Raw genomic sequence first — 13,976 nt, 5'->3', positions numbered from 1 at the left:
TTGCCACAGCAGTGTTCAACTGGTAAATTGTTTACAGAAGCACTGGCATAATTACAGCCCTTCAGGAACCCCAGAACTCCCAGTACTGCTGAAGTCAAAGGAACAACGAAAGGCCTCTTCGTAAGGTGATCCATCAGGGAGAGCTCAGGTAGCACTGACTTGTTTCTAAGTAACTTTGACTGATTCTACGATAAAGATACATACAAAGAAACTGCCAAGCTTTGTTCCCATGCATTAGCAAAACAGGGTGACATGGGAGGAAAAATCTGAATTTTGGAATCCAGTAGTTGAGTTTTAATCTTGACTGTGCTACTTAATATCTGTGTGAACTTGGGCTAGTTTCTTAACCCATGGGTCAATTTCTTTATTTGATTAACTAGTGATTAACTATCTGATTTGGGAACTAAATGTAAAGCATCTTAAGTGTCTGGTGTTCAGTTGAACCCTAATCAATGTTCAGATGGTGCATGAGTCTACTTAGTGGGAGGCATTATCTAGAATATACCTGAGAACACGTAGAGCTTCTAAGACATGCGTGGCATGGACCATGGCCTTTTTTTTTTTTATTGCATTTTTACTGCAATGATTTTTTTCTTGTGGTACCAAGTCTCTGAAGCAAACTGTTCCAATCCGACTTCATTAATGGTTCTCTGCTCTTGGCAGTTTGACCTGAAAGAGGTAGTGTAGGAGAGTGTTCTCCCTCCTGTGAATCCGAGCTTTGGAACTACCATCAGGTCTCAATTCTAAAAATAAACTCAAGATGACTTGAAGACTTACAGATGAGGTATGACATTATAAAAATCCTAGAAGAGAACATTAGGCAAAACATTATCTGACATAAATTGTAGCAATGTTTTCCTAGATCAGTCTCACAAAGCGAAAGAAATACAAGCAAAAATAAACAAATGGGACCTAATCAAACTTATTAGCTTTTGCACAGGAAAGGAAACCATAAATAAAAAGACAACCTATGAACTGGGAGAAAATATTTACAAATGATGCAACCTACAAGGGCTTAGTTTCCAAAATACACAGATAGTGTAAACAGCTCTCTCTCCCTCTCTCTCTCTCTCTCTATATATATATATTTTTTTTTTTTCAAAAAGCCTAATCAAAAAGTGGGCAAAAGACTTAAATAGACACTTCTCCAAGGAAGATATACAGATGACCATCAGGCACATAAAAAGATGCTCAACATCACTAATTATTATATGCAAATAAAAAGTATGATGAGGTATCACCTCACACCAGCCGGAATGCCCATCATCAAAAAGTCTACAAATAATAAATGCTGGAGAGGGTGTGTAGAGAAGGGAACCTTCCTATACTGTTGGTTGGAATGTAAACTGTTGCAGCCACTATGGAGAACAGTATGGATGTTCCTTAAAAAAGGAAAGATAGAGTTATCATATGATCTAGCAATCCCACTCCTGAACATATATCCAGAGAAAACTCTTTATTTCAAAAGGATATGTGCCACCCCAGTGTTCACAGCAGCACTGTATACAATAGCCAGGACGTGGAAGCAGCCTATGTGTTCATCAACCGATGAATGGATAAAGAAGATGTGGTATACGTACACAATGGAATATTACTCAGCCACGTAGAGAAGGAAACAAGGCCATTTTCAGCAACAATGGATGGACCTAGAAATTACCATTACTAAGTGAAGTCAGTCAGACAGAAAAAGACAAATATTATATGATGTCACTTACATGTGGAATCTTAAAAAAAATGTTACAAATGAACACATTTACAAAATAGAAATAGACTTACAGACGTAGAAAACAAGCTCATTACCAAAGTGGAAGGAGGGGGAGGGATAAAGTAGGAGTTTGGAATTAGCAGACACACATACAGAACATAGAAACAACAAAGTCCTACTGGATAGCACAGGAAACTATATTCAACATCTTGTAATAAACTGTAACAGAAAAAAGAAGTCTGAAAACGGAATCACTTTGTTGTACACCAGAATCTAACAACATTGTAAATCCACTATACTTCAATTTTTTTTCCAGTTTTATTATTTTTTTTAATTTATTTATTTTAATTAGAGGCTAATTACTTTACAATATTGTATTGTTTTTGCCATACATCAACATGAATCCACCCCGGGTGTACACGTGTTCCCAATCCTGAACCCCCCTCCCACCTCCCTCCCCGTACCATCCCTCTAGGTCATCCCAATGCACCAGCCCTAAGCTTCCTGTATCCTGCATCGAACCTGGACTGGCAATTCGTTTCTTATATGATATTATACATGTTTCAATGCCATTCAATTTAAAAAGTTAAAATAAAAATAAAAAATGCATCTCTGAAAAAAAACCAAACTGGAAAGCTCAAAGAAGACAAAAAGATCCACAGCAAGTTTCATTAATCTCCTGGTTACAGTTTCAAAGAAACCTGCTCTGCCCTTTGATTTGCGAATAAGGAAGAGATCTTAAAACCACAGTTTTCTATCCTGTTTTACATAATCCGGAGGAAAAAAAATTACAGTGAGTTTCTCTCCGTGTGGCATGGAAATGGACGATGTCATTAGTAATTCCATTTGTCTGATTTCTATTTTCTGTCCTACTTCCCTCTCGCCCTCTCTCTCTCCTTTTCCCTTCCCTTCTTGTCTCTTATCCTCATTTTTTAGTGTCCTTGCTGCCTCTGCTTGGCCAGGATCTCAGTGTGGGCTATGCCGGGGCAATGCTGGTGAAGTCTTGTGACTGTCAGTCATTGATGAGAGCAGTATCTCCTGCAACTTTGCTTCGGGATGCATGAAGGTGACACATAAGTCATGCAGAAACTGGGACATTTTATGCTTCTTTCTCCCTGTCTAATTCTTTGATTCCTTGTTCTCAGTCTGAAAGCCACAATTATGGAGGAATTTGTTTTCTTCTTAGCAATAGATTACAGGTTAGAGATAAGGGTCAAGCTTGAAGCAAAAACTACCAAAGAGGTTATGAGAAAAGTTTCCAAGATGAGACCTGCATGATTCAGGTCTGTCTGCCTTGGCAGTGCCAGAGAAGGGGCCTGGTCACCAGTCTCGGTTCTTAGCATCCCACATGCTGCTGTGTGTGTGCTTGCTAAGTTGCTTCAGTCGTGTCTGACTCTTTGCAACCCTGTGGACCATAGCCTGCCAGACTCGTCTGTCCATGGGATTCTCCAGGCAAGAATACTGGAGTGGGTTGCCATGCCCTCCTGCAGGGGATCTTCCCCACCTCTTACGTCTCCTGCATTGGCAGGAAAATTCTGCCAATCTCTTATGTCTCCTGCATTGGCAGGAGATCAAACCCGCATCTCTTACGTCTCCTGCATTGGCAGGCAAGTTCTTTACCACTTGCACCACCCAGGAAACCCACATATTGCTGCACCATCAGACAACTCTTCAGTGAAATCTTGTATTTCCTTTCGGAAAGAGCAGAAGAGTTGCTTCCCGAGATCATCTAGCAGCTAGCTGGCCACATGGATGAACAAAGCAAGTCAGCCACACTGGATCAGAATTCCTCTCTGCCACTCACTCCCTCTGGGACAGTTTCTCTCTTTGCAACTAGGGGCAGTAATCACCTCATTGTAGAGTTGATGGGAAAGTAAATAGAAATGAGCATGTTTAGTACAATGCCAGGCACATACTTAACATTTATAAAGTGGTGATTATTATCATAATCCTATCCTGCTTGTCTTTTCCAGCTGAACTCTGTAAGTTTATAAATGACTTGTGGGACCTCTCTGGTGGCTTAGTGGTAAAGAATCCACGTGCCAATGCAGGATGCCCATGTTCGATCCCTGGGACAGGAAGATCCCGTGGAGAAGGATATGGCAACCCACTCCAGTATTCTTGCCTGGGAAATCCCATGGGTAGAGGAGCCTGGCAGGCTACAGTCCATGGGGTCCAAAGAGTCAGGCACAATTTAGCAAGTAAACAACAACAACAAAGTGACTTGTAGGCCCCACACATGTTAGAAACGTTTAGACACACACAGGTCTAGCAAACAGGTAAGTAGAATGCATGGATACATCTATTCAAGAATATGCCATCAGTATGCATTGCAGCGCACAGGAGGAAATCTGCGCATTTCTAAACACAGGACACATCTAAATAAATCTATGGGTCCTCTCGCAATGTGTTGATATTTGAGATGGTCTTCAATAGTCCTTACATTTTTTTTTCTGCCTTGGGACAGGGCTGACTAACTCATTGAACAAGTTCTGCCTCTATATGTATAGTTTACCTTTCTTATTTAGATATGCAGTTCAGTTCAGTTGCTCAGGCATGTCCGACTCTTTGTGACCCCAAGGACTGCAGTGCGCCAGGCTTGCCTGTCCATCACCAGCTCCAGGAGTTTACTCAAACTCATGTCCATTGAGTTGGTGACGCCATCCATCTCATCCTCTGTCATCCCCTTCTCCTCCCACCTTCAATCTTTCCCAGCCTCAGGGTCTTTTCCAATGAGTCAGTTCTTTGCTTCAGGTGGCCGAAGTATTGGAGTTTCAGGTTCAGCATCAGTCCTTCCAATGAATATTCAGGGCTGATCTCCTTTAGGATGGACTGGTTGGATCTCCTTGCAGTCCAAGGGACTCTCAAGAGTCTTCTCCAACACCACAGTTCAAAAGCATCAATTCTTCAGTTCAGCTTTCTTTATAGTCCAACTCTCACATCCATACATGACCACTGCAAAAACCATAGCCTTGACTAGACAGACCTTTGTTGGCAAAGTAATATCCCTGCTTTTTAATATGCTGTGTAGGTTGGTCATAACTATTCTTCCAAGGAGTAAGAATCTTTTAATTTCACGACTGCAGTCACCATCTGCAGTGATTTTGGAGCCCCCCCCCTCAAAGTAAAGTCTGTCACTGTTTCCATTGTTTCCCCATCTATTTGCCACGAAGTGATGGGACCAGATGCCATGATCTTAGTTTTCTGAATGTTGAGTTTTAAGCCAACTTTTTCACTCTATCTGGTGCTTAAATTTGAACTCTCTTGAGATAGCAGAAGGGTGGCATGTCCTTTTCCCATCTGCGGCAGGCAGGTCTAACCAGTTGAGACACTCCTGTTGAACACAGACGCAGCCACTGAATCCTCCTCAACAGTGTGTAGACGGCCACCGCCAGTGCCCACGGTTGATAGGCAAGATTAAGCTTCTGTCATCTCTGGGTTCTATTTTCCAGATTCTCACCGACTCACGGTCATATATTATGTAGATAAAAAGCTGGAAGAGATAGAAAGAAGGTGATAATTCCTGGCACGGATTTTTTGTTTTCATTTTTTGTTTCTTTTCTCTGTGTATGTGTGTGTGTAAATACAGAATTTTTTTCAAGTGTTTGTTGAGCTGGTCCCTGTAGCAGGTGCTGGGGATTCAGAGGTAAATAATAATAGTCAAAGTCCCAGACCTCATGGGGTCATTTTAAGAAATACTAGTGCCCACTCCCCACCAATTCTTGAAAAAATCTTAATAAGCTAACTAGGTTAATTATACATATGAGTGATGTTAAGGGCCTCATATCATCAGTCTGCCTACTCTCTCCCCAACTAAGCTATAAGCTTCTTAAAGGAAAGAACTTCTGTTTTTCAAAAGATTAAGGTAAAATTTACATACATCAATATACACAAGCTTTATATAATTGGATGAATTTTTATAAACATATATAGCTGTGTAATAAATACTCTAATAAAGATAAAGAACACATATTACCCCAGAATTTTCCTTTCTGCCTCTTTCTAATAAATCCTCACATCCCATAGGCAACATCATGTTATTTCTATTACCAGACGTTAGATTTACCTGTTCTTGAATTTCATAGAAATAGAATCATATAGTATGTATTCCTTGATGTCTAACTTCTTTCTCTCAACAGAGTATTTTGGAGATTCATCCAGATTTTCCCACACATCGGTAGTTTGTACCCCTTTCTTGCTTAGTAGTAATTCCACAGTATGAAAATACCACAATATGTTTGGGTTTCCCAGGTGGTGCTAGAGGTAAAGAGCCCACCTGCCAATGCAGGAGACAGAAGAGACTTGGGCTCAATCCCTGGGTCAGGAAGATCCCCTGGAGCACGGCATGGCAACCCACTCTAGTGTTCTTGCCTGGAGAATCCCATGGATAGAAGAGCCTGGCAAGCTAAAGTCTATGGGGTCACACAGAGTCGGACATGACTGAAGCGACTTAAAACACACACACACACACACACACCACAATATGTTTATCCATTCTCCTGTTGATAGAGATTTGGGTTATTTCCAGTCTGAGGTAATAATGGATGATGGTTAATTTTATGTGTCAACTTGGTTAGACTATGATACCCAGATGTTTGGTCAAACAGCAATCTAGGATGCAACTGTGAAGGTATTTTTTTAGAAGTGATCAACAGGCTTAGAGTGTACTCATACTCATTATACTCCATATTATGAAGGCAGATTATCCTCCATAATATTGGTGGGCCTCATACAGTCAGTTAAAGACCTTGTAAGAAAAAGACTGAGGTCCTCAGGGGAAGGATTTCTGCTTCCAGACTACCTTCAGATTCAGAATTAAAGCATTAACTCTTATATAGGTCTCCAGGTTGCCCTGAAGACTTCAGATGAGAGTTCCTACAATCACATAAGCCAGTTCTTTCAAACAAATAAATCTTTCTCTGAATACATATACACAGCCTAGTGGTTCTGTGTCTCTGGGGAACCTTGACCAACACAATGGACAAACTTGCTATAAACATTCTTGCTGAAGTCTTTTTGTGGACATGTTTCCATTTCCCTTGTGTAAATATCTAGGAGTGGAATCGAAAGGTCAGTCCGTGGGCATATGTTTAACTTCATAAGAAAGTGCCAAATGGTTTTTCAAAGTTATGGACATTTTTTCACTCCCATCAGCAATACATGAGAGTTCTAGCTGCTGCACATTCTTATCAACATTTAGTGGTATCAGCCTTTTTAATTTTAGCTGTTTCAATGGATGTGCATGGATATGTATTTGTAGTTTTTAATTTGCATTTCTCTGAGAGCTAATCATGTTAAACAGCTTCTCTTGTGCCTACTGGGTGTTTGTTTATCTTCTTTCGTGGACTGCCTGTTCAAATATTATGCGATTTGTTCCTTTTGAGTCTCAAATGGTAGCATTTAGTAGGAGTTACACAACTATTGAATGAATGAATAGAAGAATATTATATCCTCTATTATCAGTGATTATTCTGAAATGATTATTAAATCTTTGTCCAGTTATTTATAATGCTTCTAAAGTGCTTCAGTAATGCCTGACACATAGGCAGCAGCCGACATTTGTCAGCTACTAATACCATCCCTATTTTTTGTGAGAAATTGGAGATCAGAAATATTGTGTGACTTAACCCAGGTTACCTGGTTACTAACTGTCAAAAACGCTCCTCAACTCTGGGTTCTGTAATTTCACTTTTTTATTTTTTGTTATTAATAGCTTGACCATTTAAATATAGGATTCACCATTAAATGTGTTACTTCATTTTTCTCTTGACTGTTACTTATAGCACATCTATTATTGCAAATACAATGGTGCTGATCATTTTACTTGTATTTAACTCATTTAAACACAATGATTTCGGGCTCCAAAATCACTGCAGATGGTGACTGCAGTCATGAAATTAAAAGACACTTGCTCCTTGGAAGAAAAGCTATGACAAATCTAGACAGCATATTAAAAAGCAGAGCCATTACTTTGCCAACAAAGGTCCGTCTAGTCAAAGCTATGGTTTTTCCAATAGTCGTGTATGGATATGAGAGTTGGACCATAAAGAAAGCTGTGCAATGAAGAATTGATGCTTTTGAGCTGTGGTGTTGGAGAAGACTCTTGAGAGTCCCTTGGACTGCAAGGAGATCCAACCAGTCCATCTTAAAGGAAATCAGTCCTGAATATTCATTGGAAGGACTGATGCTGAAACTGAAACTCCAATACTTTGGCCACCTGATGCGAAGAACTGACTCATTTGAAAAGACCCTGATGCTGGGAAAGATCGAGGGCAGGAGGAGAAGGGGATGACAGAGGATGAGATGGTTGGATGGCATCACTGATTCAATGGACATGAGTTTGTGCCAACTCCGGGAGGTGATGGACAGAGAAACCTGGCGTGCTGCAGTCCATGGGCTCACAAAGCATCAGACACAACTGAGTGACTGAACTGATTTAATTTAACTCATTTAATTCTCACTACAATCCTACAATCCTGTGATGAAAGTACTATTATATTTATTTTAGACAATGAAACTGTAGCACAGAGATGTTATGCAATCACATAGCTAATTAAGAGGTACAGGCAGGATTCAGGCTTGGTTGGTCCCATATCAATACCCAGGTGTTTTGTTTTGCTTCTAAACTGTAATATTCTACTGTTTCTTATGACAAGAATAATTTTGGACAAGTTGAATTTGAGGGGTTAGTGAAACGGCAGGATAGAGAAGTTCAACAGAGTTATGACACTTAGGAGAAAGTTATTGACAGAGATGGGGGTGGGGGGACCGGAGAGGAGAGTATGGTAAGACTGTGCCTGTGTGTTCAGTAAACCACAGGGCAAGACCATTCTAGGAAAGGTGTGTTAGGAGTGGTTAGAGAAAGTGCTGAATATATTCAAAGATGGACAAATTCTAACAGTTTGATTCCAGAAAGTTCTATCATGGCCCCCATTTTTTATGGACCTGCCTTATCTACAAGGAGAGGCCTATAATGATGAAGTCTTATAATCTGCAATAGTTTGTCCCTAAGATATTCCACAATATTTTGGCTGCTGTTTGCTGTTAGAATCTGAGGCATGTGGACCTGGGTTACCTGCCCACACAGCCCAGGAGCTCAAAAGCCATTCTGATCACCCTTTTCTTTTTACTGGAAACCTCGAACACCCCCTCGAGTGTCTGTTAAGTCAGGCTGACTCATTTCTCCTTCTGCTCAGATTTCACTCCCCTGAAAAGGCCATCTGAGGAGCAAGGAGTGAGTCAGTCCCGTCAAGCCGGCAGTGCCCAGGGCTGGAGCTTAATTGGCCTTATCTTAGCTCCCACAGGGTAAGTAACCATGCCAAGCCAGATGCTCTAACCCTGGAAAAACAGGTGCACATATGTAAAGGAGGCCTTTGTGACCTTAATGGGAGGTTAGCTGAAAGTCAGTCTATATTTGCTCCTGGCAACAGAATATTTACTGAACCATGGGCTACAAGGCACATTCAGTTTCCCTAAAAATTCATCTCTGCACTGAATATTTGGGCATGTCAGAAACATCAGGACTTGCACAGCAGGTCTGAGCCAAACTCTTCCTCTTGACAGTCCAGAGAGGCAGTAGTTGACAAGGAGTGACTAAGCCAGGCTGTGCCTACTGGGCTGCACACACAAAACATGTTTTTGAAGCCCTGTATACACTCAGCAGGAACACCCTGTTCTTTCTGGCTGGTTGCCAGACACTTATGAGAGAGTTAGCTCATTGCCAAGAATAGACACCAAGGCCTCTTTCCCGCCCCAGAAGGGGACCCTGTGTGGTGCTGGGTGGCCACCACCACCCCATCCCTGCTCATCAAGCCTTCCAGACCTAGCCTACAGACTGTTTCCCTGCACTTCTCAACCCCTTGGGTAGTTTTTAAATAATTACTAGAGACTAGTACATATCTCTGGGCCACTGTAGTCGTGCAATTCAAAGGCAAATGCAAATATATTCCTTGTTCTTCGTTTGTTTTGCTTCTCTTAGCCTCAGGCTGTGAACCTTAGAGGCAACATCCGAGGAGAATAACCACCAGTCTTTTCCATTTCATAAAAGGTACAGACTGCGCTCCCACACTAGCCCTCTGCTGTAGTTCTGGCAAGGAACACAAAGGTTACTTGAAATTCAACCAGTGCAGGCAAAGTGTTGAAAAAACATTTATCTTCTCTCAGAGGTACTCCTCCCCAGAGTCTTCCTAAATCCTCAGTGTCTCCATTTGGTTCAACTCTATAGTCAAATATTAAAATTTTTTTTCCTCTCTGAAGTGCCTATAAGAGGGAAGTGTCCATTTTAAAATAAATATTTTAAAGTGAGTTTTTTAATATATTCCCTATATTTGTATAGGATATAGCTTCTTGTTTAAAGTCTGCTTGCAGAGTTCTCTAAGTTTAAAAAATTCAACTGCTTTTTGGTCTATGGAATTCGGATTAACCAAGATAAAACTGCATGGCGTCAACTACCTGAAATTTTGGCATTTACCCAATCCATGCACCCACCCAGCCACCCATCCATCCATCCGTGCACTCATTCATTCATACTATACTTTCTGAGTTTGAAGATCCTAATAAGTAACTCATCAGCCTTTCTAGTGCTAAAGTTGAGAACCTACAGTAATTAAGAGATGATAAATGTCACACAGATCCTCATTGCTTATTAAGCAACTTAAAATAGAAAAGCTCAGGAGAGAATGATCTGTGTGAGAGTTAAAGATCCTGCCATGGAGTGATTTCACCAACCATATGCAACTGCAAAATATAGAAAGCCAAGCCCAGGCAGGATAAGTTCATTCTGTGCTTAGGACCTGCTAATTGGTTTCACATGTATGTGCACGGAACCCTCCTGGGGCTAGATTCCAATATGGGGAGAGAAATGAGGTAATTCACTGAAAGATACATCTGAGTCAGACTGAAGGAGCTGTTATGACACTGAGTTGTGGTTATAATCAGGGTTGGTGGGAGGATGACACTTTATTTAGGGAGGTATTGATGGTCAAAAAGAACTGACCTTGAATGCTATTTCTCTACTTCCTAAGTGTGATCTTGGCTTTTCACATTATTTATTCAGTAAGTATTCACTGAGCCCTATTATGTGCCAAATGGGCTTCCCCAGCGGTGGTGGCTCAGTAGTAAAGAATCTGCCTGCAATGCAGAAGACGAAGGAGACGCAGGTTCAGTCCCTGGGTGGGGAAGATCCCCTGGAGGAGCGCATGGCTACTCACTTCAGTATTCTTGCCTGGAAGAGCCGCTGGACAGAGGAACCTGGCGGGCTTCAGTCCATAGGGTCACAAAGAGTCAGACACCACTAAAGCAACTGAGCGCACACACATGTGCCGAGCATGGTGGGAGGTGATGGAAATATCCTTGCCTTTACAACATAACACTGATTATTTTTTGGGCTTCACTCTCCTAAGGCATAACAATAGCTATCTTTCAGAACTGTGTGGAGTTCACACATAACTCTGTAAGTATGATAAGATACTAAGAGGGACTTATTGTCTCTAACTGGCAACTTGGCTCCAAATTTGGGGACAAATAGATGATAGAGGACAAAGAGATGACTGGGATTTATTAAGATGCAAATTCTGCTGCCCTCGTTATCACTCTCAACTCATTTATCTTGAGAGAACGATTGAATTGTTAATCTTCAGTTTTAGAAAGAATTCCATGTCTTTTCCTTCCTCCCTTGGAGGGTGGTCCTTCTAAGATAAGCCAATGGGGTTGCCTCAAGAGTGATTTGTAGAGATTGGGGAGGGGGTTGCCCACAAGAAGTTGAGCCTGGAATCTCATTTTTCAGTTGGATACCTACTTATGCAATGAATGGATTTGCTAAACTGCACTTTGTGCCTATTTGAGCAAAGGGAAAGAGGTTTATGGGGAAAACTCGGGGTAAAGAAAATGGGCAGGAGGGGAATAGGGCACATTTTCATTATCTGGCAGGAGTGGATACCATGGAAAGCATGAGTTACTGTGATGGAACCACACCCCGAAGTGTGACTAGGAGAAGAGACCCCAACAGTAAAAGTCTGTAGGGTGGATTATATAGGGACAGGAGTTGAGGGAGATTGGAAAAGGTCCCCTGGAGCTGGTTTTCCCATGAGAGGTGGCCTCTCAGTGATGAGCCTGCCAGAGGATCTTCCTAAGAGTCATCAGATGTCCCTCAAGAGGTGCAGCATTTGGTTGGCTGCCATGAGGGACGGCAGAACTCACAATGGCACCCAGTAAGTATTAAAAAAGAAAGTTTCTGTTCCCTTTGAGAATGCTGCCTCCCAGCCTTCAACACAGCAAAGGACTCAGAAGATGTGGGGGGGCCGGTTGGGGGGGTTGAGGAACAGGGGGTGGGGATCAGGAAGAGATGCCCCCTCTCCTTGCCCACATTCATGCCTCAGCATTGTCCCTGGATCCAGAGAGGAGATGGACATTTAAATTGGATGAAAATGGAAGTGGAAAGTGCTGGGGTATGTCTTTTAGAAACTGAAAAGATCAGGAAATTGGCATCTGCTGGAGATGCCATAAAGTCTTGGGAAGGGGGGATTCAATGGAGCATGTTTTAAAGCAGTGATTGAAGAAAAATAAAACCCTATGAAGTTTGAACCCTGCTGAGTTCACAGTATTCAATAAACTGCTGACAAATGTGAAGTGCTTAGCAAACAGTCACTGCTTCACAAATGAAAGATATCATTACTCCTAGTCACCTAAAGAGAATAAATACTCAGAAAATGTCCATATGTTTCAATATCAAAGAGCAAGTAAGATGCTCAATTTGTATTTTTGCTTTAAGAGAGACATAGTATGTTCATGATGTCTTCTGCTTTCCTCATGAAGTTCTTCTCAGGATGTTTTCTGGATTGTTTCACCACATTCCTTTTGCTATTTTAGGCATTTGCCTTTATATTTCATAGACCCTCTCAGGGAATGAGAGGATCCTAAAGGTCATCTGAAGCTGAAACTCCAATACTTTGACCACCTCATGCGAAGAGCTGACTCATTGGAAAAGACTCTGATGCTGGGAGGGATTGGGGGCAGGAAGAGAAGGGGACGACAGAGGATGAGATGGCTGGATGGCATCACCGACTCGATGGACGTGAGTTTGAGTGAACTCCGGGATTTGGTGATGGACAGGGAGGCCTGGCGTGCTGCCAATTCATGGGGTCACAAAGAGTCGGACACGACTGAGCGACTGAACTGAACTGAAAGGTCATCTATTCCCACCTCCAACTTAGGTGAAGATAAAATACTATTTAATTATTAGAAAGATACTTCAAGTTCTTAAAAATGAAGTATCTTGTACGGGGGTGCAATAAAGCAATTTCTGCAGACTTAGTACACAATGAGGAAATCGAAAGTCCTGATGTGGTGAAGCAGAAGGAAGAGGACACCAGGCTTGCTAGGCACAGAGCCAGAAGACTCCAGCAATGTTACAGTTCATGTGCCATCAACCCTGCTTAGCACCCACTTCCTCAGCTATAAAATGGGGGTTGCGACAAGGACCACACCAAATCATGATGATTAAGTGAGATGATTATGTAAAGCATGGAACACAGGGCTGGGAACACAGCTGAGGCTCAAGAAGTAGCTGTTTCCCCCTTTCTGCAGTTGCAGGGTTAGAAGACACCCCTGGGAAGAAGAAATAATGAGTTACTCAGAGAGAGAGGGATTGGGAAGGGGAGTATCAGGAAAAATCCTAAACTTTCACTTGTATAGTCAACTAGAGCTAGTAGTTAAGTGCCATGATTAAGAAGAACTGCAGAATATCATAGTGACACTATTGGAGTAGAATGACATACTGGTATTTTCATATTTATTTCATAATGTATTGATATCCTGGTATTAATATCTTGTTTATTCAAAAACAATGTTCAGAATTCAGCAAAATTTTCAAAAATCATTGAAACTAAATATTTGGTAGATTTCCCCTATAAAATGTATAAACATATAATATGAACTAGATTCCAAAAATTAAATATTAAATATACATTATCATTCTAATTTGAATTAATAGCAAGAGAAACACAATATACTTATACTAAATAAACTACTATTATAAAAAGTGAAGAAAATAAATCCTGAAAATTAACAATGAGTTATTTGACTTTTTTGCAGGTCTGATCTTAAGAACCATGTGTATCAATGGTATCATCTTTGATGGTGAGCCAAATTTGGGGGCAAATTTTTCTAGCCACTAGAAAAGCTTTTTCATATTTTATACTAGCTGGATAAATAGTTAAGAGATAAATATAAACTAAATCCAAACTTCTTTCTCAGCATCTTTTACATACAACTA

General features: G+C 41.1%; 1 protein-coding gene across 1 annotated transcript in view; it reads left to right on the top strand.

Annotated features, from left to right (window-relative positions):
- Positions 1 to 9,990, top strand: part of ASB4 (ankyrin repeat and SOCS box containing 4) — a 95,886-nt gene extending 85,896 nt beyond the window's left edge. Inside the window, exon 6 of the mRNA XM_027540120.1 lies at positions 8,902 to 9,990. Within this exon, the coding sequence (XP_027395921.1) occupies positions 8,902 to 8,916 (15 nt within the window). The 3' untranslated portion in view covers positions 8,917 to 9,990. The remainder of the gene's footprint in view (positions 1 to 8,901) is intronic.
- Positions 9,991 to 13,976: the final 3,986 nt, after the last annotated feature.

This window comes from Bos indicus x Bos taurus, chromosome 4 (assembly GCF_003369695.1).
Source record: "Bos indicus x Bos taurus breed Angus x Brahman F1 hybrid chromosome 4, Bos_hybrid_MaternalHap_v2.0, whole genome shotgun sequence".
NCBI lineage: Eukaryota > Metazoa > Chordata > Mammalia > Artiodactyla > Bovidae > Bos > Bos indicus x Bos taurus.
The sequence above is the reverse complement of the archived record's forward strand: the minus strand, read 5'-3'. Positions and strand labels throughout refer to the sequence as shown.